Here is a 27,910-nt window from a genome sequence, read left to right as displayed (position 1 = left end):
GATTTAGCAAGTTATCATAAGGTATCTATACCCAAGTCTCAGGTGAGATCTGTTGAAAAGAAACCAATGCAATAGGGTGAATATGGTCAATCCAAGTTCATATCTATGTATTGCTGGATTGCTGGTTTAGTAAACAATGAAAAAATACCATTTCCTGTGGTTGAAGTTAGGGTACATCTTAAAAAACTTCAGAGTTCTCAATTCTACGTCAAGCGTGCAGCATTGCAAAATCGCCCATTCAAGTGAGAATATGTTTCAAATAAACCATTTAATATTTAAATTGAATTGGGTCTTAATTTTCAAATGTTTAATGCATTTGGAATGCTGCCATAAATGCTTTTTGTTGCAATGCCGATGTAATGTTACTTTAATAGTCCAAAGAAATGTGATTTTATTCCATTACAATATTTCTCTTTATTCATAGTTCCGATAAAATTATGCATCTATGCTGAATTAAATATAGAATGCTAAGTAATAACTGTTTTCCATTTATTTATTTTCCCAAGATGATCTGAACTTCCTGAACTGCTTTTAAGTAATACAACCAATTAGACCGTAAGATATAGGAGCATAATCAGGCCATTCAGCCCATCGAATCTGCTCCACCATTTGATCATAGCTGATGTTTTTCTCAACTCCATTTTCCTGCCTTTTCCCCGTAACGTTTGATGCCCTGACCATTCAGACAACAGTTTAATCTAGCAATCTCCGTGACGAGAATTTTAACTCAATTGGTTTGTGATTGATTGTAGCGCTTTCTTTAATAGAGGTTTTCAGTGTTTGGCTGCAACAATGACATCGAGATGTCCCAGCAGCCAACCGCAATGAAGAATTCTCACAGACAGCCAAGTTGGAAATGAGAAGCGCTAATAATCAATTCACTTTTAAAAAAGTTTGGCGGAGAGCGGAATGAAGATCGGGAAATACTGGCAAGATGGAAGCTCAAATACCAGCAACACACTTGTCATTTAAAATACAATATTTGAACATATCTAGTGAATAAACTGGAGGATATAGGGGATTTGTATGATGCAGTTAGTACCTCCGAGTCATTGCCAGCCAGACACTTCACTTTTACGTTTGGATGGACCTTATCAGTGTCCTATCATACTCTCAACTCTGACGAAGGGTCATCCACTCTCAAAATGTTGGCAACACTCTCTCCCCACAGATGCTGAGATTTTCCAGCATTTTCTGTTCTTGTTTCCAGCATCCACAGTATTTTGTTTTTATCCCCTTAGTTCTCCCTTATACTGCAAGTAATTGGTAATATACACCAACTGGCATACTCTGGTATCTCACCTTGGCTGACTAGCTAAACTGCACGAGCGTATCATCAGTTTTAGAGCAGTACAGCAGTTAGCACTGCTATCTCAGAGCGCCAGGGACCCGAGTTCGATTCCGGCCTCAGGTCATCATCTGTGTGGAGTTTGCACATTCTCCATGTGTCTACGTGATTTCCACCCACAGTCCAAAGATGTGCAGGTTAAGTGGATTAGTCAAACTAAGTTGCTCCTTAGTGCCTCCAAGATACGTGGGTTAGGGGGATTGGCCATGCTAAATCTGTGGGGCAGAAGGGTGAGCCTGGATGGGATGATTTGATTTATTCTTGTCACTGGAGTGGGAGGGTGAGAATCCAGTCGTTGTGGTACACGTGGGTGCCGGCGACGTAGGCAAAGTGCGGACTGAGGATCTGGGGAGGGAGTATGAAAAGCTGGGAATGGAATTAAAAAGTAGAACCGACAAGGTGGTCATCTCTGGGCTACTGCCTGAACCGAGTGCAGACGGGCGTAGGGTTGACAGGATTAAGGAAGTGAATGGGTGGCTCAGGGATTGGTGTGGGAGGAATGGGTTTGAATTTATGGGGCATTGGCACCAGTATTGGGGTAGGTGGGACCTGTTCGGGCGGGATGGGGTTGGTCTGAACCGTGCTGGGACCAGAGTGCTGGCGAATCGAGTAAAGAGGACTGTAGACAGGGCTTTAAACTAACTGGGGGGGGGGTGTGTGTGCGCGAGGGTAGGTGACGTTACGAGGTCTAAAGTTAAGGATAGGGTACAGGTAAGGGAAGAGGCCGAGGATGTCCCAATAATAGAGGGAGTAGGGGGCGTGAGTATGGTTGGTGGCGTTACGGCAAATAGGGTTCAAGTGAAGACTGGGATGAAAGCGCTTTATCTGAATGCACGAAGCATTCGGAATAAAGTGGATGAGCTGGTGGCGCAGATCGACACAAATGGATACGATCTGGTGGCCATTACAGAGACGTGGCTGCAAGGTGACAGGGACTGGGAGCTGAATGTCCAGGGGTACCAAGTGTTTAGGAAGGATAGGCGGGAGGAAAGCGGGGGTGGCGTAGCTCTGCTGATTAAGGATAGCATCAAGGTGGTAGCAAGGGATGATATTGGAGCCAAAGAGCAGAAAGTGGAATCGTTGTGGGTGGAGATTAGGAACAGCAAAGGGAGGAAGACGCTGGTGGGTGTCGTCTATAGGCCCCCGAATAATGATCTGGAGGTGGGGCGGGCTGTTAACGCGCAAATAAGTGCGGCGTGCAGGAATGGGACGGCCGTAGTTATGGGGGATTTCAATCTGCATATTGATTGGTCGACCCATGTTGGACACGCTGGGCTCGAGGAGGAGTTCTTGGAATGCTGCCGGGATAATTTCCTTGAACAGTGTGTGTTGGAGCCGACGAGGGAGCGAGCTATCTTGGATCTGGTGCTATGTAATGAGGCAGGTAGAATTAGGGACCTTGCGGTGAAGGATCCTCTTGGAGAGAGTGATCATTGTATGGTGGAGTTTCTGGTGCAGATGGAGGAGGAGAAAGTGGGTTCCCGGACATGCGTCCTTTGTTTGAATAGAGGGGAGTACGGTAGGATGAGAGAAGAATTGGCGAATGTTGACTGGGGGAGCGCGTTGGAGGGAGGGTCTGCTGAGGAGCAGTGGAGGATCTTTAAGGAGATCTTTCTTGGTGCTCAGCAGAAATTTATTCCAATGGTCAAAAAGGACCGTAGGAGGAGAGGTAATAAGCCGTGGATAACGAAGGAGGTGAAGGAAAGTGTTAAATTAAAAGCGGAGGAATTTAGAGTAGCTAAGAGTAGTGGGCGAGCAGAGGATTGGGAGAGGTTTAAATGTCAACAAAGATTGACAAAGAAGTTGATAAAGGAGGGTAGGAGAAACTATGAAGCTGGGCTAGCGCTTAATATAAAAAAGGATAGCAAGAGTTTTTATAAATATATAAAAAGGAAGGGGCTGGCTAGGGTGAACGTTGGTCCTTTCGAGGATGAGAAAGGGGACCTAGTGGTAGGGGATGGGGATATGGCTAAGGTATTGAATAACTTTTTTGTTTCTGTCTTCACGGAGGAGGATGTGAATAATTTGCCAGGTGTTAGCGATGGAAAGGTGGTAGGACCGGAGGGTCTTAATGACATTACTATTACTAGAGAGGCGGTGCTCGACAGACTGGAGGGACTGATTGTGGACAAGTCCCCAGGACTGGATGGCATGCATCCGAGGGTTCTGAAAGAAATGGCGGAGGTTATAGTGGATGCCTTGGTGGTTATTTTCCAGACGTCGCTGGATTCCGGGGAAGTGCCGGAAGATTGGAAAAGGGCTAATGTTACGCCGTTGTTTAAGAAGGGTGCCAGGCAAAAGGCGGGGAATTATAGGCCGGTTAGTTTAACGTCTGTGGTAGGTAAAATGTTAGAATCCATCATTAAGGAGGAAATTGCGAGGCATCTTGAAGGGAATTGCTTGATAGAGCAGACGCAGCACGGTTTCATTAAAGGGAAGTTGTGTCTGACAAATTTACTGGAGTTCTATGAGGATGTGTCTAGGGCAGTGGATAGAGGAGAGCCGGTGGATGTGGTCTTTCTGGATTTTCAGAAGGCGTTTGACAAAGTACCTCACAAGAGGTTATTGCAGAAGGTCGGGGGACATGGAGTTGGGGGTAGGGTGTTAGCGTGGATAGAGGATTGGTTGTCAAATAGGAGGCAGAGAGTGGGGGTCAACGGGTGCTATTCGGATTGGTGGATGGTGACTAGTGGAGTGCCCCAGGGGTCGGTGCTGGGGCCTCAGCTTTTTACCGTTTATATAGATGATCTGGAGGAGGGAACCGAGTGTAGGGTGTCGAAATTTGCTGATGACACCAAGATTGGGGGAACGGCAAATTGTGCGGAGGGTGTGGAGAGTCTGCAGAAGGATCTAGATAGGCTGGGCGAATGGGCCAGGAAATGGCAAATGGAATTTAATGTTGGCAAGTGTGAGGTGGTCCACTTTGGTAGGAAGAATGGTAGGAAGGACTATTACTTACGTGGCGAAAAACTGCAGCAGGCGACGGTGCAGAGGGACCTCGGGGTCCTTGTGCATGAGTCGCAAAAACCCAGCTTGCAGGTGCAGCAGGTGGTCAGGAAGGCGAATGGGATGCTGGCCTTCATAGCGAGGGGGATTGAATATAAAAGTAGGGAGGTCTTGCTGCGGCTGTATAGGGCATTGGTGAGGCCGCAGCTGGAGTACTGTGTGCAGTTTTGGGCGCCGCACCTGCGCAAAGATATTTTGGCCTTGGAGGGAGTGCAGAGGAGGTTTACTAGGCTGATACCGGAGTTGAGGGGGTTGAGCTATGAGGAGAGGCTGAATAAACTAGGCTTGTACTCGTTAGAGTTTAGAAGAATGAGGGGAGATCTCATTGAGACATATAAGATGATGAATGGGATGGATAGGATAGAGGTGGAGAGACTCTTCCCACTCAAAAAAGACACTAGGACTAGGGGCACAGCCTCAAGATAAAGGGGGGGCGGTTTAGAACGGAGTTGAGGAGGAACTTCTTCACTCAAAGGGTGGTGAATCTCTGGAATTCTCTGCCCGTTGAAGTGGTGGAGGCTGCCTCGCTAAATATTTTTAAGACGCGGGTTGATGGGTTTTTGATAAGAGAGGGGATTAAGGGTTATGGGGAGAGGGCGGGAAAGTGGAACTGAGCCACGACAGATCAGCCATGATCTTATTGAATGGCGGGGCAGGCTCGAAGGGCTAGATGGCCTACTCCTGCTCCTATTTCTTATGTTCTTATATGTATTGGGATACAGTGAAAAGTATTGTTTCTTGCACGCAATACAGAAAAAAAATTCCGTTCAAAGTACATAGAGGAGAATGAAAGGCGAGAGTGCAAAGTGTAGTGTCACAGTCACAGCTAGTCCTTGTTCATCAACTTGCTGGGGCCAACATTTAAATCAGTCACACAGATGACTTCCCAAATACGAAAGCAGACTGCTGCTCCCAGAACAAACAAACCAACTGCCTGGTTCCAATTAAAGCAACAATCTTTTAAGAACTTCACACATTAATACCCTTTCGTCCCAATCAATAAATAATCTGTCCAATGTGTTTAACATCTGCATTGTGGCCCAAACCAAAACCACTTGAAAGATTAAATATATCCCTAAAGGTCAAAACTGACTTATACAAATTATGTCATAGAATCATAGAGGTTTACAACACAGAAACAGGTCCTTTGGCTCAACTTGTCTATACCACCCCTTTTTTTAAAACTCCTAAATTAATCACAATTTGACCCATATCCTTCTATATGCATCTTATCCGTGTAACTGTCTAAGTGCTTTTTAAAAGACAAAATTGTACCTGCCTCTACTACTACCTCTGGTAGCTTGTTCCAGACACTCACCACCCTCTGTAAAATTGCCCTTCTGGACACTTTTGTATCTCTCCCCTCTCACCTTAAACCTATGCCCTCTAATTTTAGATTCCCCTACCTTTGGAAAAAGATATTGACCATCTACCTTATCCATGCCCCTCATTATTTTATAGACCTGTACAAGGTTACCCCTCAGCCTCTTACGCTCCAGAGTAAAAATACCCAGTCTATCCAGCCTCTCCATATAACTCAAACCATCAAGTCCCGGAAGGATCCTAGTAAAATCTTTTCTGCACTCTTTCTAGTTTAATAATATCCTTTCTATAATAGACCAGAACTGCACACAGTATTCCAAGTGTGGCCTTACCAATGTCTTGTACAACTTCAACAAGACATCCCAACTCCTGTATTCAATGTTTGGACAACAAATGAGATAAATCACAGATCAAGCTAGAAGAAAACAGTTTCACAAATGGAAGGAATTGTGAACTAGGAACATTATATAAATCAATAAAAAGGATGTAAAACAAAGTAATAAGATGCAAAATGGAATGAAAAAAATAGCCAAGTCAACAGTGGAATATGCAGGGGGTGGGATGGCAATGGCCTACTGGTTTTGTTACTAGGCTAGTAATCCAGAGACCCAGGGTAATTTTGTGGACCAAGGTTCAAATCCCTTGGTGAAATTTGAATGAAATAAAAATGTGGAAATAAAAATTACCATTGCTGATTACGGTAAGAACCCATCTGGTTCACTAAGGTCTTTCAACAGGAAAATATGAGGTCATCCATTTCTGATACAATATGGATTAATCTGAAAAAGTTACTCCCACCAAGCAGGCTTCTCTCCCTCTCTTCCCCCTCCACCCCAGTAGCCCTAGTCCCTTGGCACTGCTAGGATGCTATGCTGACACTGTTAGAGTGCCTGGTGGGAAGTGCCAGGGTGTCAGGCTGGCACTGCCCAAGGGGAACCTCCCCCACGCCCAACCTCCTAGGGAGCCTTAAAGGCCTCTGGGTCTACCAGCAAAGCCATCACGCCTGACCCCTTTTGATGGGGGGAGCCATACATGATCCTTGACGAAGGCCACAAAGGCAAGTGAGCCCGGATGATTCTGGCCCGGGCTCAATAATTCTATGTAAATTAGTATTTGAATAAATTTAAACAATTTACTTTAAAGAACATGTCAGATATCCAGTGCCGGCAAGATCACAAGAGACGAGAAATTGGGTGCAAACCTGATTTCTTGGCTCACTTGTCATTTTACCGGCTCATCCCATCCATCACCCACATACAGTCTACAAACGGACAGACAGATCGAATGAGTGAGCAGATGGAATATAATGTAGGAAAATGTGAAGTTATGCGTTTTGCTAGGAAGAATAAAGTTACTGAACACTAAATGAAGGAAGACTGCAGAAAGTTGCAGCACATGAGGAATTCGGGGATCATCGTGCATAACTCATCAAAAGCTAGCATGCAAGTTTAGCAGGTGATACCGAAGGCAAATGGAAAGTTGGCCTTTATTTCCAAAAGGAATGAAGTGTAAAAATAGGAAAGTCTTGCTAAAACTATGTAAGGCACAGGTTAGACCAAGCCTGGAATACTGTGAACAGTATTTGGTTCCCTCATCTAAAAGATATACTGGCATTGGAGGCAGTCTAGAGAACGTGCACTTGGTTGTCCTGAATATGGAGGGACTTTATGAGGAGAGGCCAAGGCCTAGTAATTTGGGGCTGTGCTCATTAGAGTTTGGAAGAATGAGATGCAACCTTATTGTGACATATAGGATTATCAGGGGCTCGACAGGTACTGAGAGGTTGTTTCCTCCCTTTGTGGGAGAGTTTAGGATCAGAGGTCATAATCTCAAAGTAAGAGGTCATCCTTTTAACATAGAGATCAGGAGGAATTTCTTCTCTCAAAGGGTAATGAATCTGTGGAATTTATCACAGAAGGCTGTAGAGGCTGGGGCGTCAAGTATGTTCAAGATTGAGATAGAAGATTTTTAATCATATATGTATCAAGGGTTATGGGGATAAGGCGGGAAAGTGGAAGATTATCACATCTGATTAATCATAATCTATTTGAATGGCAGAAAAGACTTGATGGGCCAGATGGCCTTCTTCTGTTCAGGGGGCAGAGAGGCAGCGGGGAGAAGGGAGGCGGGGGAGGTGGAGAAAGAAAGTACGGGGAAGAAGCTGATTGATGAGCAAATGGTCAATTCTTCTCCTTGTAATAAATAGTTTGCAAGATTAAGGTATGATAGAGCAGCTCAGTCAAGTGGTACATACCTCTTGAGGCATGTAGGAAGTCATGGCTGCAGCTTGTGTCCTGGACAAACACATATACAGGAAGTGAAAGTTCTACAGACGCTTTAGCGCTGAATTTCAGAACTCAACCAACAGCTGAAACAAGGCAGAGAACTAATGGATAGCACTTTTGGGGAGATGTCCACACTGCAGGCGGATAGGGAATAGATTATTTCCAGGCAGGTGAAAAAAAAAACAAGCAGGTAATACAGGAGCCCCAAGTTGATCTCACTTGCCAATTGGTTTTTCCACTTTGGAATACATGAGAGCAATGGTTCCTCAAGGCTGCAGCAACAGCCAAGTCCGTGGCGCCATGAGTGGCTCAGTTGCACAGGAGGGGAGAAAGGAGAGAGAAAAAGAGTAACAGAGATAGATTTGTTCAGGGACCAAAGGTGCTTCTGCTGCTTCAGGATGTGAAGGATATCACAGAGCAACTGCATAACTTCATTCTGGGGAAGGTAAACAGCCAGAGGTTGTGATCCACTTTAGTACCAATCATAAAAGGTAGGAAGCGGGCTGACGTCCTGAAAGCAAATTTTAAGGCATAAGAAAGATATTGAACATAAGAAATAGGAGCAGGAGTAGGCCATCTGACCCTAAGTTCAAAATAGTGACCTCAGGGTTACTCCTAGTGCTAGCGAGCATAGGAATAGGAGGACTGAAAGATTTAATACGGGACTGGAGAGTTGACATAGAAGGAAGGGCATCAGATTTCTGAGACATTGGAAGTAAGTAGATGACAATGCGGGGCCAGGTGTGCTTGGTGCAAAGAACAGCTTGCCTGAAAGCTGGGTATTGGGTGGGGTGGAGTAGAGGGGTGTAGCTAATTCTGCTCAAAAGAGAAGTCCATGGTGCCACCTGAAATCAGAAGATGGATTTTTCAGATGCTGGGTTTACCCTCCTGCCACCTGATGAGTGCTTCTGATCACAGTAGCTCAGCAGCCATTTAATGCCTACCTCCAATTAATTGGAACAGGGACCAGTCAAATAGTAGTAACGAGTCAAGAGTCACGTTAATTGGCTTAATCGTTCTCAGGGCAGCCGTTCCTAGTTTCAACTCCTTCACTTAGTGTGCTGTATGGAGGGCAGGCTAACCAAGTGTTGCAGCTCACTAAGACACCTCCGATACTTTTTAATGCTGGAAAACTCAGCCCTATATTGTATAGATGCTAAATCAATTTTAGGCAAGTAACTATCTGCAGTTGCGCACCTTCTTTTAAGTTTTATTCACTTGCAAGCTTTATCAGTGGTTAGCACTGCTGCCTCAGCATCAGGAACATGGGTTCAATTCTGGCCTTGAGTGACTGTGTAGAGTTTGCACAGTCTTCCCCACGTCTGCTTGGGTTTCCTCCAGGTGTTCCGGTTTCCTCCCACAGTCCAAAGATGTGCAGGTTAGGAGGTATTGGCAATAGTAAATGTGTGGGGTTATGGGGATAAGGCAGGGAGAAGGCCTGGGTTAGATACTGTGCCAGAGAGTGCAGACTCGATGAACCAAATGGCATCCTTCTGCAGTTAGGGATTCTATTTGAAAATACATTAAACTTCATTTGCAGCAGCCTTGACATAAATGGTCAGAAAACTGAAAAAGGAAATTAAGTGGTCATCCGCAGGTCTAATTTTTGTATTTATGTTGTTCCAGTTTCTATAGTTATCAAGAGAAACACCAAAGCCCAAGTGGTATTTTTAATATCTTTAACAATGGTTTTATTTACATCCATGAAATCAGAGCAGCAAGTCAAAAACATCCAACCCTGTCAGCAGTGTTTAATTTTCATAATGCAAATATCATAAAACCAATAAATTAGAAGAACTATGAAAATCCCAAAACATACTACACTCAATCTAATTTACAAACTCATTTTCATTTTTTTCTTTAAAGTAATAGCATCCATTTGACAATAAGACAATTTAAAGTTAGTGATTTGTTTAAAATGACTTTCACTTAAAATTAAGCATTGAATTTCACTGTGCAACTGAAACCAATTTTTAAACTTGCAAAAATAGCTTCAATACAGTTCACCACCAATGCAACTCTTTGTTTTATTCTCAAATGACATTTCTGCATTCAACAAAGGAAACAAAAGAGAAATGTGGTTCACGTTGATAGCTGCTAGTATTTTTTTCCTTTTATATGATTGTTGTCCTCAAGGTAAGATACTGGGTGATGGAACATTTTCCATTTCCAGCATTTAAATCTGAATTAACCATTATCATCCGAGCCATGCTGTATTACAATGTGCCCCAACCTCAAATCCAGAACAGCTCCCTCCCACCTGAGTTCTGTGGATCACACCAATTGTTCATAGAGAATGGGCTTACAGCACAAAACTGATGTGTACAATGGAAAATAATACATACTAGGGGTCAGAAGATGCCAATAACCATGACCTGAACAATACCTAAATGCCTTTCACTTATTATCCTTATCACTAGGTATTGGATGAGATTCAGTTCTATTAGTCTGGGTTAGATTCAATCTCAGGTCCAGCTAACCAATTTCCTTAATTACCAAAATTATATTTACTGGTTAATCTGATAAGTACAACAAAACACATTTTTTTAAAAATCACACAAGATTTAAGTAGAGCAGGCGGTCTGCTCCGTCATTCAATACAATCATGGTTGATCTTGGACTTCAACTCCACTTACCTGCCTGCTCCCAATATCCTTCGATTCCCTAAGTGATCAAAAATCTGTCTGATGGAGCATCTACAACCCTCTGGGATAGAGAATTCACAACCATTTGAGTGAAGAAATTTCTCTGCCCCTTAGTGTTAAATAATTGCCCCCTTATCCTGAAACTGTGTTCCGAGTTTTAAGAATCCCCAACTAGGGAAAACAAGCTGTGTCCGTATCAGGCCTCTTCAGAATCTTGATTGTTTCAACAAAATCACCTCTAATTCTTCTAAGCTCGAGAATTTAGTCAATCTCTCATCAGAGGAAATCCTCACATCCCAGGAATCAATTTAGGGAACCTTTATTGTGCTGCTTCCAAAATAAATATTTCCTTCAGAATTGAATACATTTCGATTAGATCCCCTCTTCTTCTAAATTTCTGTGAATACCGGCCCAGTTGACCCAACGTCTCATACGACAATCTGCCATCCCAGGAACCAACCTGGCAAACCCTTCCTGCACTCCCTCTGTGGCAAGTATATCCACTCTCAGACAAGGAGACCAAAATTGCACACAACACACCAAGATGGTCTCACGAAGTCCCTGTACAACTGCAGTAAGACACCCTTGCTCCTGTGCACATTGTCTTGCTAACATGCCATTTGCCTTTCTAACTGAATGCTGTTCCTGCATGCTGACTTAATGATCCAGGAATGAGTACACCTATATCTCTCTGAACATCGACATTTAGAAGTTTTGCACCTTTTTTAAAAAATCTGGTTTTCTATCCTTTACGACTAAAATGAATAAGCCCACAACTTTCCACATTATGTTCCATCCTGTTGTCCACTCACTTAGCCTGTCTGTGTCTCCTTGCAGCCTCACCACAGCTTCAACTTCCACCTAGCTTTGTTTCATCAGCAAACTTGGATACATTAGTCTCTAATTTATCAATATGGATTGTGAATAGCTGAAGCCCCAGTATTGATCCTTGTGGCACTCCATTAGTCAAAGCCTGCAACCTTGAAAACGTCCCATTTATTCCTACTCTCAGCTTCCTGTACATGAACCAATCCTCTATTTAAGCTAATGCACAACCCCAACTCCATGAGCCCTTATTTCATGTATTAACTTTGTGTGGCACCTTTTCAAACGGAGGAAATCCTGGCCAGCGTTCACATCAAACCTGCTAACAAACAACTGTACAATGACATTTTTTTGACTACAATGCACATCTTTTTGTTAACTGTACAAAATGCAGATTTGATTTATATTCAATTTGTTGGAGGAATGAATAGTGTAACCAAAAAAGTGGGTGATTTTACCATCAAGTGTATGTTGCAGTTAGTCAAGAATGCATTGCTGCTGACATGGGAGTACACTAACCATTAAGGGAGATCTGGAAGGCACTCAAAAGAAAGAAATTGGGAGATAAGGCAATGACATATTCTAACAAAGTATGCAATTTAGAATTTTGCTGGAAGCAAATTTACTAGTGCACGTTACAGTGCAGTTTTTAAGTAGTTCTTAAGTGTTCAGCTGATAACTTAAAAAAATACTTTTGATAGATTATTTCACTGACCTCTTCTTGTCTCATCAAATCAATCATGTCCATAATGTCTATGAAGTGCTGGCAACGATCAGAATGGTCAACAAAATGAGTAGGAAATGGACGATTTTGCCAAAGGCTCCATTCAGACAGAGAAAGCTCATGAATTGCACCACTCTCATGTTCCTGTAACATACAAATAGAAATGATTACCAAATTGGATTTTTTCATTTATTTTCCCACTGAATCATAGCCCAGTTTTTCTCCTGCACAAAAGAATAATGGAAGTTAAAGATTTACACTAAAACAAATTTTGGTGGCTGTAGAAACTGACTTCAAAATTTGCAGGAAGTTTTTTTTTTAGGAATAGTATTTTATTGCTGTGATCAATTACAGTGTCTTTAATGAAGGGAAGCGTTATACATCACTGATGGATAAGACACAGACTGAATGCCAAGCCACAAGATGATGATATATGGAGATGTGAATAAATATTTAATCAAAAGGGAGTGTTTTATTGAGCATCTTCAAGATGTGGAGGTAGTTGATGAAGCAGAGAGGTTGAGGGAATGCCTTTAAAAACATGCAGTCTAGGTGGCTGAAGGTGCACCACTAATTTTGGAGTGGGGAATCAGATGGATTGGCCATGCTAAATTGCTCCTTAGTGTTCAACGATGTGTAGGGTAGGTTAGGTGGATTAGCCATGGTAAATGCACAAGCTTACAGGGATAAGGCCTAAGCTGCTCTTTCAGAGGGTTGGTGCAGACTTGATGGGCCAAACGGCCTCCTTATGCACTGGAGGCATTCTCTGGAATTCACAAGCAGCCAAAGTATAGGGTTTGGGAGATTGTAGAACTAAAGCAGGCTATAGAGATGGGGATGGGTAAGGTCATGAATGAATTTAAGGCCGAGGATGAAAACTTTAAATTGCTGGGGAAATAGGAGCCTTAAGGACAGCATTAAAATTAGAGAGCCTGGACATGGATGAGAGTATCAGCAGATGGGCTGAAGGAGAGGTAGAGGTGTGTAACTTCTCAGAGATGTAAGTAGAAATTCTTTATGATATGGTGGGTATGAAATAAGAAGCTAGGTTCAGAATCCAATAATGGGTAACAAGGAGTCAGCTTTAGCACAGTGGACATCGAGAGGGATGGAATTGGAAGTAAAAGGTATAGAATTTCTGAAGGGAGTTAAAAAATGATGGCTTCAGAGGTAAAGCTAGCTGTCCATCTTGTTAATATGGGTAATGCCGTAAATTACAACATATAAATGATCAAGAAATACAGACCAAGGGTAGATTGTTGGATAACTACACCATTATCTCTGGAGTTGTCAGATATGGTTGGAAATATTTTAGCTACGATCAGATAAATACAAGTGGAACCAAGCAGATAAAGTCCCAACTAGCTGCGCAATGGAGATGATTTAGAGAATGGTGAAAAGGTGCAGAAAGATGATAAAGGACAATGCATTATGGTTATACATAGAGGATTATTTAAAAAAAAACAAGCATTAAATACAATATTTAAACTAAGTGCAATAAGCTATGCAGAAATGATAGTTTTTAGATGTTTAGAATTTTGCTATCATTCTTCAATGATGCAAGAAAATAATTTACAATCAATATCCCTTTGAGAAATTTGCACCAACATTACCATCATTTTGGTCAACCCCTTTCCATTTGGAAAAGAACCATGTTGCCAATGGGACCTCTCATGCAGCTTGTGCACATCAACAAATCATAGGCAATGTGCAGCTGTAGCAGCAGTAAGTAAGGAGGGTTCTAAAATTCACCCTTCCATATAATGAATCATTCCGAATTCGATCATTAGTTTGTTTAGGAGCAAAATAGACGTTAAGTTTAATGTTAAGAGACTATGAAAACAGATGAAAACAGCTTCAATTAGCACTGTCAAAGAGAATTAACAAGATGGCAATTAGATGTCCAAGAACCAAGTCATCTTCCAATGGGAGGAAAATGTTACAAAGCATTGATTGTTCTGTGCTGGTCATAAAAAAGCAGATACACAAGGATCAGGTGTTGGCCATTTACCCCTTCAAGTCTGTTCCACCATTCAGTGAGGCCATGGTCAAGCTTTAATTCCACGTTCCTGCTCACCTCCCATAACCCGACTTTTTTGAAGGTCAAAAACCTGTCTAACACTGCCGTAAATATATTCAATGACCCAGTATTCACTCCTCTACAGTACAGAATTCCAAAGATTAATGACCTTTGGAGAAAAATTTGTCCTCATCAGTCTTAAATGGGAGACCCCTTATAAACTGTTATAGATTCCCCCATAATGGAAACATCCCCTATTCTGTTAAGACCCCACAGGAATCAATGATTCGAAGTCATAATCCACAGCTCATTGTTAATCCGGGACTGTACCCATACAACTCTCATTTCTGTACTGATCCTGTAATGTGGGTTTTTTATGTTTATTGAGGGGGGTGATCTTGTGTGAGCTTTGAAGCAAATTTCTCCTAATATCCTGTTACTAAAATGTATACTCTGCAGCTTCATCTCTCTACTGATCCTGCTATATGATCTATCACATTGACAGCGATAATCCTCTGAGTGAGCACTGGGTCAAAGCTCATCTATTATCCTTCTGAATCCAAGAATGAGCATTTATCCTTAATGGAATGCATCCCGCAACGTACCCCTTGTGTTGTGTAGGGTTGTGTGGTGCTAGGGCTGTACAATTTTTATCCATCTTCTTGTCTTATAATTATTGCATTAATAGTGGTGGTGTTTTTCACCTGATATCCTTTATTCTAATTATGGTTAAATGAGTAGTGCCACTGAAGGGAGGTGGGCAAGTGGTTTAACATGGAGTTAGTGGGTGTGGCCTTACAAGTCCTCACAGCCAGTGAGGAAAACCCCCCTCAATCTCTTTGAACACACCTACCTCTGGGGAGGAAGTGGGATCTGCATTGAAGGTGCTTCAATCCGACAAGATGTCAGGCCTGATGGTTTTAGGGGTGAATTTTACAAGAAATTTAAGGACTTGTTAACAGATCCTTTAATTTGTACATACAATCATTCATTTGAAACAGGTCTGCTACGAGTCACTTTGTGAAGGGAGTATTTCCTTAAACCCAAATCCAGGCAAGAATTCAGAGCAGCCTGCTTCTTACAGGTCTATTTCGTTGTTAAGTAGTGACTTGATGTTGTTGGCTAAGGTTGGCAATGCGCCTGTAGAAAAGCCTTCCTGCGATTATCCAGGGTGATCAGACTGGGTTTATCAAGGGCCAAAACCCACGTAATCAGGAGGTTATTGTGAACCTCGGGCAGAGGCCATCAGAAGGGACCCCAGGTTCGTGGGCTACTTAGTAGAGGTAAGTAGACTAAAATTGTATTGCTGTTTGTGCCCAGGCCCAGTGTCCCTTTCCTGCTATTATTGATGTGATGGCTAGATTTAGTCTTTTCTCGGGCTATAAGACTAACTTTATGAAATTGGAGACTATGCCTCTGGGCAAGTGAAGGGATACACACTCCCTTCTTGTTTTCCCTTCAGATGATCCCCTTCAGGATTTACTTATCTGGGTATTCATGTTACCCTCAAGTTATATAAGAGGAACTTTCCTCCATTGTTGGCTTCTATTAATTGGGACCTACGTCATTGGTCTTCTTTCCCAATATCCTGGTTGGGTAGGATAGCTTCAATTAAGATGAATATATTACCTACGTTGCTCTACCCTCTGTAAATGCTATGTCTCCTGTTGTCTGCAAAGATCCTTAAAGAAATAAATGAGGTGCTGAATTCTTTTGTTTGGAACAAGCAGCAGCCTCAAATAAAGCTAACAAAGCTGTAACTACTGGTCCTAAGAGGGGAGTTAGGTATGCCAAATATTAAAATATACCAGTTAGCCTCCCACCTTAGATTAACATGAGAATGGGTTAGAGAAGACATCAAGAGACCCTTCTTCCATATGGCTTGACACTGAAGCTGGTCAGGAGAGAATACATTTTTCCAAAAACCACCACTTTGTCAGTCATGACTACTCGGAATAATGGAAGGATCAACTGCAAATTAGAAGCTTTACATTTGGTAGTACAAATGTAACTACTACCATTTACATTCAGCATATGGATTCTGTTCTGACTGGCGTTTGGTAACAAAAAATACTCTAGGACACTAGAAACTCACAGAGCAATTTCTGATTTTATAAAGGTAAAAAGGTGGGATAACCTGGCTAAGAAGGATAGTATTATGGTTCAGACTTACTGAAGAGAAAGCACTGATTCTAGGCATCTTATCAAATTCCAGTGGTGAACTCATAACCCTCTGACTAAGAGACAAAAATGCTACCAAGCCAAACTGGCTCTGAAAATGAGACATGTTCCATGGAAGAATCCAAGGTTGTCCTAAACAAAGTAAAAATGGAGGAACATTCTTAAGACCATTTCAGTTCATCCAAAAAATGAAGCTACCGCACTTTTTTTCCCCACAATCACAACAGCAATACATCTCTTAAATGTTCTTCTATCACTTTGCAACTGACCAAAGGGCTAAGACATAGTATCGCAAAGTAGTACAGTGCAGAGGAGGCCCTTCAACCCATTGAGTCTGCACTGACGTATGAAAGGCCCTGACCTGCCCACCTAATCCCACTTGCCAGCACTTGGCCCACAGACTTAAATGTTATGGTGTGCCAAGTACTCATTCAGGTACTTTTTAAAGGATGTGAGGCATCCCACCTCCACCACCCTCCCAGGCAGTGCATTCCAGACAGTCACCACCCTCTGAGTAAAAATGTTTTTCCTCAAATCCCTCTAAACCTCCCACCCCTAATAATCCGTTGAGAAAAAAAAGGCTGTAGACAGTGGCAAAGAAAAAAAAATGATCTTGCTGCCAGAACTGACCACTATAAATTAAACCGAATTAGTAAAAGGAATATTGAAATTAAAAAAGAGACTTTCATTTGTATAATGCTTTTCACGATCACCAGAACGTCACATGCAATGAAGCACTTTTGAATTGTATAACAGACACTTTTGTAATGTAGGAAATGTGGCAGCCAATTTGCACGCAGCAAACTCGACCAGATATAAAGTTTATTAATCACAAGTAAGGCTCACATTAACACTGCAATGACGTTACGGTGGAATTCCCATAGTCGCCACACTCTGGAGGCTGTTCGGGTCAATGCACCTAACCAGCACTTCTTTCAGACTGTGGGAGGAAATCGGAGCACCCATACGCAGACATGGGGAGAACGTGCAAACTCCATACAGACAGTGACCCAAGCCAGGAATTGAACCTGGGTCCCTAGCGCCAAGAAGTAGCAGTGCTAACCACTGTGCCACCCATGTGCCACAGTGCCATCCAGATATGTTTCTGCAGTGATGATTTGGGATAAATAATGGATAGGACACATGGATAAGCCTCTCAACATCTTCAGAACAATATCTTGGCATGCTTCACACCAACCTAAGCAAGCAAATGTGTCTTGGTTTGCTGTCATATTTGCAATTTGGCAACTACGATGTGCAGCACTCCCTCAGTACTGAAACATCAACCTTGATTTCTTGATTGTTGAATAAAGCAAAGGAACTATTGGCACATATGGACAGTAAAGACTAAGGTGTGTCTTTCAAAAAGAAACCTTATACAGAACAGATTGGTGTCATCTGACTAAAGAAAAAAGCACTATGGTGTAAACTTGTTAAAAGGGATGATACTGATTCATTCCGCCATCATCATCACAGTCTTTGTACATTGAGGCTGATTGAATGAAGAATTTTGGTAACTTACCACAGCTTTTGATTCATCCTTTACAGATGCAAATGAAAGTGGCACTAATTTTGGTATCCTTAAATCATCATTTTTCAATCGAAATTTTCTATCCCAAACTTCAAATTCTTCTGGAGTCAACAAGCCATCTTCCTTGGACTTGGTCTGTTTAATCACTGTAAAACAAAATCAGAGAATATACGTACTCAGTAGCTAGTGATTTCCAAAATAGAAACGTAGAAAAGAGGAGGAGGGCTGTTTGGCCCCTCGAGCCTGCTCTGCCATTCATCATGATCATGGCTGATCATCCAACTTAATAGCCTAATCCTGCTTTCTCTCCATAACCTTTGATCCCATTCGCCCCAAGTGCTACATCTAGCCGCTTCTTGAATACATTGTGTTTTGGCATCAACTACTTCCTGTGGTAATGAATTCCACATTAAAAAAAATACATTTTATGGTCATTTCAAATATTTATTTTTAATGCTTTAGTTTTCCTAAAAAACGTACAGCAACCTGCATTCACATACTGCCTTTCATATATAAAAGATTCCAACAAGCATCATATAACAAAATATGATACCAAGAAACATAAGGAGATATTGGATCAGATGCTAAACATTTGATCAAAAAGGTGGGTTTAAGGAGCATCTTAAGGAGGGAAAGCATCGTAGAGAGATGTACAGAGGATATTCCGGAGTTTATAACCTAGGCAAAAGAACACATGGCCACCATGATGAAGGGATTATAATCAGGGGAGCTCAAGGTCAGAATTAGAAAAGCAGAGCATTAAAGGGTCATGGTCTGGAGGGACAGAGATACTTTTTAAAAACTTCCACAGTCGATGCAACAGAACAATGTATTTTCTTAGCAGATTCTCTCCAATCAGCTCAAACTTTAGGGAGGGCAGTAACTTGAAAAGTTATCAAGGAAGTCACCTTGTCCTCTAAAACAAAATACTGCCGACAGTGGAGATGCAAGACAAAAAGTGCTGGAAAATCTCAGCCAATCTGGCAACATCTGTGGAGGGAGAAAGTTAACTGGAGTTCCAAATAACAGTCATATTGAAGTACTACAGATATCTTTTTGGCCTCTCATAATCCAATGCCTTTTCAACTCTCTTGTCCCAAAGATTCTGCCAGATTCACTGAATTTTTCCAATGCTTTCTGTTTTAATTTAACCATATCCACTTCTCCCTTTTCTCCAACAATGTGAATCTAATACATTAAATATTTCATACACTTATTTATTCAGCCATTAAAATATTATTATATCAAGAGAAATATTGGATTCATCATGAGAACCGAGAACAGACATTGTGCTGGGTAGATAGAATTTTCGATGTCTACAATGATGCACGATTCCAACAGCAATATCTTTGCACGTCACAACTTGGAGCTTTGCATTTCCAGTTTCATTTTGCTTAAATGCTTAAAAATGTAGCCGTGGGTCAGCTTTGCTCAATTCTCCTGAATCAAAGTGAGTTCAAATCTCACTCTAGAATTTGACCTGCACTCCAGTGCTAAGAAGGTTCTGTATTGTTGAAGGCTCAGTCCTTCAGGGGCAGGCATGGTTAATATGCAAATAAAAAAGCCAATCGTACTATTCAAAAGAAAAGAGGGGCATTCTCCCAACCTTCCAGGCAATTTTCCTTTGACAACCATCAACGAAAACAGACCAAATGATCATTTCACTCATTGTGGGCTCTTATGTTGCTAAAAGCAGCATCCATTTTGTAGTCCATAAGTGACTAAAATTTATTGTCTGTGTAATACTCAAGATTTTTTTTTAGGAGACATGATAAGGCTCTAAGTGTAAGTTTCCTTTTCAGGAGTTATGCCTGATAATCAGCAATGCTTTGTTGTTAGGAAAATAAAGGTAGTTTTAAGGGATTTACATTTGTATGGGTAAACATTAGAAATAAGCTAAGCATGTTAAATTTAATATGTCTGCACCTGGTAGGTTAAAACCTATAATTAGGTTCATGCTGGACAAAGGTGTTTGCATGTGTGAGATTGGTTAAGTTCCAACTGGGTTTCTTTCTTGCTTAGAGAAAACTACAGTGCGAAAATAAATAAGCCAACAGAAGGATAAAGTCATTCTTAGCAACATTCTTACCTTCCTTTGTCTTTACTTTTAACTGGAAGCCAAAGCAGTTGGAGCCAGATCACTGAGGAGTGAACTGCTCTCAACTCTGCCAAGAGAAGCTGGACAGGACAAGGGAATTGCAATGATGAAAGTTTCCCAAGGAACAAGCTACAGACCAGATAATCAGGGAACTTGGGACAGAAAAGGTTTCTGGAGAAGTCTGAAAACAAACAGAAGAGAAAACTGGGAACAAGAACAGATCACTGTTCATTGAAGTCACAGAGAGTTGAAAAGGCATTGGATCGTGAGAGGCCAAAAAGATATCTGTAGTAGTGCTAAGGTTTACAAGATATTACTTGAAAAAAAAATCGAGTAAATTGGTGGTTGGATCTCAGAATTTGTGTAGAAGCCTTTAAGATAATGAAATCCTGAAAAGGGTTGGTATAAAGTCTTGGGCTGGATACGCTGGTAAAGTGGAGCGGAAACTCTGTTCACAAGAATCTTTGTGAAAATAGGGTGTGGATTTTGGAATGTAAAGCGTTATGGAAAAACTAATATTGAAAGAGAAGCTGTGTTTTGTGGGGAGCAGAGCGTGAAATCTCTCATATGACAATCACCAGGGGAGGAGGGGGGGATCCTAACATTAACTTGGTTTCTGAGTGGAGTGTGTACATGCCCACAGTCTGTGTGCTTCAAAAAAAAGGACTTGGTGTGTTAATGAGTCCATTATACTTGCAAATGTACTTTGTCATCTGTGTTAATTGTAAAACCTGTGTGCATTTGCTAAGCTAAGAGGAAAGTGATTAAGTACTATATTATGTTACAAATTTTCTAATGTTTAATTTTTTTTCTTTGTTGTTAAAACTAGAGGTTTTGTGACTCTGTCCCTCCACATTTGATGTAAACAAGTAAAAAATTATGGTCTTTTGAGCCAGGATTCTATTCTAGAATCTACCCATCCAGTTATATCAACTGGGATTGTAATAGCTTACTTACTGCAACTGACACAGGCAAGTACTACCAACTACAGAATTCCAATATATTTAACTATATGTAACAGATTATTTAATCTCCATGCATTCAAGGTTAGATATGCAGATTATTGTAGGAGATGAACATGACCATTTCCAAATACATCTGAAGCATTTAATACATAGAATCAATGAACTGCACAAGTTTTCTTCAAATTCACTCTCAGTATTGAAGTACAGGTTGACTATTGATATTTTTGGGTTCAAAAATTTTTAAAACCTGCATTGGATGAGAATTGAAAACTCAGACAGAAAATGCTGGATATCATCAGGTCAGGCAGTGTGAAAAACGTGTTGAATTTTCGAAACAACTTTCCTATTGATGCTGCGTGACCTTCCAAATGCTTTCAGCAGTGTCCAGGAGACAGACAATCTTAAGATCCCAAGGATATTCTGACAATGATACATTGCAGTCTTTGATCAAGCTTAGAGTTTTTTTTAAAATTGTAATATTGCATGATCTTCTTTGAACTATAGTTTCCCAAGCAACTAAAACCGAGTAAGTAAAATAATTGAGGATAATCCATTCTCTGCAGTATTTCACTCTAATTCTCACATGAAAAATCACAATTTTTTCTCAGTGGCAAAAAAATGTAACTTGTTCTTCAACAATGAACAGAACCAATCTGCAAGCTGACCTTGACTGAAAGAAAGTTCACAAAAATACCAAATAGATTTTTGTACACAATTATGGAGCTGCAAGCCTTAATCTACTGTAGTATAGCAGACCAAGGACAGTCCATGTGTTTATTCAAGGAAAATTGTAATAAAACCAAGTTCATGTTTCATAGAAAATGTAAGCAGGTATTTTAATGGAAAAAATGAAAACAAGTCACAAATAAAGTTGGGGTTAACAGAAAAAACACAAACATGAGCCCACATGCCCCACAATAATCATTTATTTTCACCTCATCCAGGTGGCACTTCACATTCACAAAGTTTCGAGTTTAGACAGTCTTCAATAGTATGTGTGAAAGAGAAGACTGGGGGAAGGGAACAATGAAAAAGCAAAAAAAAAATCACCCGACTATAGATTTGACGGCCTGCTAATTCTATTCAATCATAGGCTGATAGTAACTGCAGAGAATGTTGACTATGCAGACATTCATCAACTGCAGGATGAAGACGACAGGCTGTTCCATGCAATCAGTTTTTCACAAATGGAAAAACTGCAGGACCGACAGCTCAACCATAAGATCAAGTCAAAGGGTAAAAAACAATTAAAGCAAAGCTTTATATCAAATAACTACAACAAATAGACTTTAAGAAATGCCATGTCAAAATCTGACAAAATTTCACAACTTCTGCCCATGTTGTCACCTCCAATTCATATTTGGTCAACTATTTATGACAATAGTACCAGCTCCAAAGAGTTACAATAATCAGGAAAGACTAAACAAGCTGGGTCTCTCTTCTATACAAGTTTCTCTTTTAGATGTTTCCACTTATGTGAAGTGTCTAAAACACAATATAAAATAGTCACCATTAAATAAGGAAGTCAGAGAAAATCTCCTTAACCAGAGGATGTTTAGAATAGGAAACTCACTACCAAAGTGGTTGATGCAAATAGGTAACTAGATGAATACATGAAGGAGAAATGTAGAAAAGAATAGACAGTTATGCTGATAGGGTTCGATGAAGTCAGGAGGGATGGTATGGTTGGTGGGATGAAGGTTCATATAACCATAACACCAGTGTACACCTTGTTTAAAATGGAAATCTAAACAAAACTGGCATCAATAAAGGTGGAATTCTGAGTTATTTCTACTGTTATAAAAAGTTCAGTGGTGTCTTTTCACAAAGGAAACCTACCATTCTTACTTCATCTGGCCTATGTGATTCCAATCTCCACACCACTATGGTTGACTCATGGCCACCCTCTGAAATTGCTAACAAACCACTAAGTTTATCAAACTAATGCAAAAGAAGATTGCCTGCTGTCATATTTTAAAGCAACCCAAGCAGCAATATATGCCTGCCTTGTCAGTAATGATCACATTCTGAGAAATATGCCTCCAATGTCATTGTCATCCAAATCGGATGGGCACTTTCCCAAGAATGTGAGAATTGATGGTAAGACCAGCATCAATTGCCCATCCCTTGGTGCTCTTGTAAAGTTGGCAGTGTGTTGCCTTCTGCAACCTCTGTAGCTGGCATTGAGTGAATCATATTGGTGTGGTATCAGTCGGACAGAAACGCTTCAAGGCTGCCATGCTCACTTAGCAAATTTAAAGGGGAATTTGAAAAGGTGTGGCACAGATGGCTGTGTTACACTAATAAGAAGCTGATCAGAGGAAGCTGTGACAGTGACAAAGACAGAAAAAAAACTCTCATACAAGAATCCCAAGAACCAGAATTGCTGGATTTTGGAGCACTCATTCAAGCTGTGCGCTTCAAGAAGCTACCTAGCTGTCTAAATACAGGAACAAACTCTGCAGTGTTAATTAAAGATTTCTGGAATGTTATTCTACACTATAATGGTGCACATTAACAAGCTGCATTCTCTACCCTTTTAATTCATTAGTTTTAGCTGAGTGAGTTAGATACTTACAAAATCAATTCTAAACTACTCAAAATCAAAATTAAATGTTAAAGACCACAACTTGGATCTCTCTCTCACAAAATCCAGGCAATCATTCAAAAGTTTCCTAAATGAATATGGAACTTCTGTTGAGAACATAAAAGAAAAATCAAAGCTAACCTCCCATTCTTTTAATACTGGATTTGTTAATCTATTCTAGATTAGTTAATCTATTCACAAAAGTAGAGAAGGAACAAAAGAACCAGCTAAAATTCCAACATACCTGGAGTTCTGCGGTATGTGAACGATTCTGGAAGTACAATACTTGATCTTCTTCCTTGCTTTGAGTTATTTGACACATTGCTTGATTCATACTCGCCAGTAGTTATATGCATTTTATGCACAACTGGATTCAAACCATTAGGAATCATGCGTGGACTATTAGTGTAAAGACGAAAGGACTTGTTGCCATTTCCTAGAATGGTTTTGTAAATGTTCCGTTTGGAACACTGACTCTGGTTGTAGTTCTACAAACAAATATAAATGTCTTTTAATTGAAAGTAACTTTGTACATAATTAAGCATCATTATTTGTTCGCCCATCATATTGCTCTAAGAAACCTCTTCTGTAACTGTTTCTCTACTTCCCTTTCATGTTGCAGTTGTTTTCAACTCCCTGTTCTGCTGTTTCTTTCCATTTCGCAACATGTTCTTTTTTTCAAAGATGCAGCTCTGTAGAAAACCTTCAAAACATTTTTGCATTCCCAGGTATTCCATTCTAGATAAGTTTATCTCCATCAATCAACTTATAGTTTATGGCAAATCTTTCAGGCAACTATGTAGGTTAATTAGGAAATCAGTAAAACAAATCCACTCCAACATTTGGCTACATTATTTTAGTAAAGTTTGCCAGTCCGATCCACTTTAATAGATACAATCAAATAACAAGAACAAATTATGTGGCTTTTTGGATTACTTCAATTCTCCCTTTTGCATCTCGTCCCCCAAATAATCATATGCACACAAAAAGCAGCATTCATGTCCCTCTACAGCTTAAGATAAATTTTCTTACAAAATTTTAAATGTACATTTGAGCTCCCCCTCTATTTGTGAATCCTTGCTTTTGCTCTAGACATTTGAGAGGCAGATTACATGCACTGTTTAGACTCTTAAATACTGAGCTGATTGAAAATGGTTGAGTCCACCAGAAAAAGTGCTGGAAAATCTCAGCAGGTCGGGCAGCATCTCTAAAGAGAGGAAAGAGCTGACGTTGCGAGTCCAGTTGCATAGATGAGTTTTCAGAGTAGATGGAACACTAATGTAAGGTCAACAAAGCACAACCCTGATTGATTCTAATTGATGCACACAAAACAAATTTTTGCAATAGCCATCAACATTAGTTTCCCCTGATCATGCAAAGTAATTTTTTGACTCACCCGTTCTTCTCGTCCTTCTGCAAGGAGGACCACAATCCTGCCCTGACGTTTCCGACCCGTTCGACCCATTCTTTGTACCAAGCGAATGGGGCTCTTTTGGGCATCAAAGCAAACAATGAGGTCAACTTCGCCAATATCTAATCCTTCTTCACCAACACATGTTGAAACTAATGTATTATAACCACCTTCACGAAAGCGTTTCATAACCTGACAATAAAAAAAAGCAGAAACAGGGAATCTTTAAAGCAACGTTGTATATCATTACAAAGTTAAAATAGAATCATAGAAAAACTACAGCACAAAACAGGCTCTTCAGCCCACAAGTTGTGCCGATCATATCTCTACTACTAGGCTTAACTATAACCCTCAATCCTATTAAATCCCACGTACTCATCCAGAAGTCTCTTAAAAGACCCTATCAAATTTGTTTCCACCACCACTGACGGCAGCTGATTCCACTCACCCACCACCCTCACTGAAAAACTTACCCCTGACATCTCCTCTGTACCTACTCCCCAGCACCTTAAACCTGTGTCCTCTTGCGGCAGCCATTTCAGCTCTGGGGAAAAAGCTTCTGAGAATCCACCTGATCCTCTCATCATCTTATACACCTCTACCAGGTCCCCTCTCATTCTTCATCTCTCCAAGGAGAAAAGACCAAGCTCTCTCAACCTATCCTCATAAGTCATGCCACCCAATCCAAGTAACATCTGCAACCTTTCAATGGCTTCCACATCCTTCCTGTAATGAGGCGACCAGAACTGAGCACAGTATTCCAAGTGGGGTCTGACCAGGGTCTTATACAGCTGCAGCATTATCTCCCAACTCCTAAACTCAATTCCTTGATTGATGAAGGCCAGTACACCATAAGCCTTCTTAACCACATTCTCTACCTGCGAAGCCAATTTGAGTGTCCTATGCACCCGGACCCCAAGATCCTTCTGATCTTCCACACTGCTAAGAGTCTTACCCTTAGTATTATATTCCTTCATCCCATGTTCTTTGTCTTCACAAAATTAGACAGTCTGACCCTGACCAGAAAAACATCAAAATTGTAAGTGTCCTGATAACTTTCATATTTACCAACATTTTGATTCCAGCTGATTGCATAAGGATCATAGAAGAATCATTGAATCCCTACAGTGCAGAAGGAAGCCACTTGGCCATCGAGCCTGCACTGACCACAATCCCACCCAGGCTCTATCCCCTTAGTCCCTAGCATTTATCCTGTTAACCCCCTGACACTAAGCAGCAATTTGGCAACCTAACCTGCATGTCTTTGGACTGTGGGAGAAAACCAGAGCACCCAAAGGAAACACAGGGAGAATGAGCAGACTACACATTACTTCCTGATTTGCCAACAACACAATTTTGCACAAAAAGATTTTGCATCATCTCTGCTAAAGATTTTACACAAAGTATGAATAAATTGAAATGAAACTAGTATTGCCAACTTCTGGAACAAGGACAATCAAAAAACTGTCACTTGGGAATATATAATTAAAATATACTAGTTAGTCTCCTGTGGTAATGCACATGCATAGTCGTTAGATGATTAGAGGGGGTAGCTATTTTAAAAATGCCATTTTAAAGTCATTTTCTATTTCCGTTATAAATTAACATTAATAATAGTTATATTGTGGAAACTATGTAAATTTGTTATACTGAAATTATGTTCCTCCACCTGTGAAAGCCCTGAAATTAATGGCAGGCAACCAAACTGAAGGAGGGCTTGGTCTGCATTGTCCAGTTTGTTCGGTACCAAACTAGAGATATGATAATAGAATCATGCAAGTTTATTTGAGACATCACGTGGACTATTATGTACAATTCTGGGCACACACCCCTATTCTACCATCAGCAGACACAGAGAAGGACAATAGGACAATTCACAATCTACACTTATTGAGCTGCAAAGATGGACTGTGTGCTTTTTATTTGGATTCAATGGAAATGTGAAAGCTTTTGAAGTAAAGTTTATTTATTAGTGAAGTAGGCTTACATTCACACTGCAATGAAGTTACTGCAAAAATCTCCTAGTCGCCTGTTCGGGTACGCTGTGGGAGAATTTAGCTTGGCCAACTCACCTAACCTGCATGTCTTTGAATTGTGGGAAGAAACACACGCAGACACGAGGAATATGCAAATTCCACACAGACAGTGAGCCAAACCCGGAATTGAAGCCGGATCCCTGGCACTGTGAGGCAGCAGAGCTAATCACTGTGCCACCGTGACGCCTTAGAGAGTTAGACAATCAGATTCAGGTATAAAGTAGTAGAAAAGGATTCAATAATGTATAAATAAATTGATTGATACACCAGCTAGAACCAGGGCCATCCATTTGAATTGGTAAAACAGGAAGTGAAGTTGGACGTTGAGAAAATTTATTTTTCCTCAGACTGTGATCAATGCATAGACTAGATCTTAGAGATCACAGTGAGTAAATCACAACAATACCTTTATATACCTTTCAGTGGATGGGTGCAGCTCATCTGGATTGAAACTGATTGATTGCCAACCACTATCCTAATTTGGACCTCTTTCTAATCGCTTCATTTTTACTGAGTCTTGGAATTTCCTACCAAATATCACCTAATTTCTCTTTTTCATTTTTACTATTCTGATAGTTTTACAATAAAGTGTTGCTTACTTGCATCATTAAATAATTTTCTTCGAATATCTCATTCAAATTACCTCAAGTTGCTCCTTCTGTGTAAACCCCTTTGTGTTCTTTCCTGAAGAGTGCCCGACAAATGTCATGACTCGCACAAGAGGGTTATGTTTGCTGAGCATTTCAGCAATCTCCTGGACACTGTCCCGAAACGAGGAGAAGATCATTACACGGGTATTCATGCCAACGATCTTTCCTTCAGAAGTATTTGGATCTGAAAATTAAATTGTAGATAATTAGTTCAACAGCCAAAGAAACACAAGGAATCACAGAATTGATTCCAGTTGGCCACTCCTGCCACACAA

The 27,910-nt window shown here is 40.8% G+C and overlaps 1 protein-coding gene across 3 annotated transcripts in view; it reads right to left on the bottom strand.

Moving 5' to 3' along the window:
- Positions 1-27,910, bottom strand: part of fancm (FA complementation group M) — a 118,764-nt gene that overhangs the window by 28,821 nt on the left and 62,033 nt on the right. For all 3 annotated transcript variants that reach the window (XR_013888548.1, XM_080202466.1, XM_080202467.1), the window contains exons 9-13: positions 27,629-27,819; positions 24,935-25,141; positions 23,783-24,026; positions 17,880-18,034; positions 12,148-12,300 (exon numbers count right to left, since the gene is read on the bottom strand). Coding sequence is in view for 2 of the 3 variants with exons in the window: in XM_080202466.1 (XP_080058592.1) it covers positions 12,148-12,300; positions 17,880-18,034; positions 23,783-24,026; positions 24,935-25,141; positions 27,629-27,819 (950 nt within the window). In the remaining variant the exon portion in view is untranslated. The remainder of the gene's footprint in view (positions 1-12,147; positions 12,301-17,879; positions 18,035-23,782; positions 24,027-24,934; positions 25,142-27,628; positions 27,820-27,910) is intronic.

Source organism: Carcharhinus amblyrhynchos, chromosome 14 (genome assembly GCF_965287045.1).
Source record: "Carcharhinus amblyrhynchos chromosome 14, sCarAmb.v2.hapA, whole genome shotgun sequence".
In the NCBI taxonomy this organism is placed as follows: Eukaryota; Metazoa; Chordata; class Chondrichthyes; order Carcharhiniformes; family Carcharhinidae; genus Carcharhinus; species Carcharhinus amblyrhynchos.
Note: the sequence above shows the minus strand (reverse complement) of the source record. Positions and strands in the feature narration are given on the sequence as shown.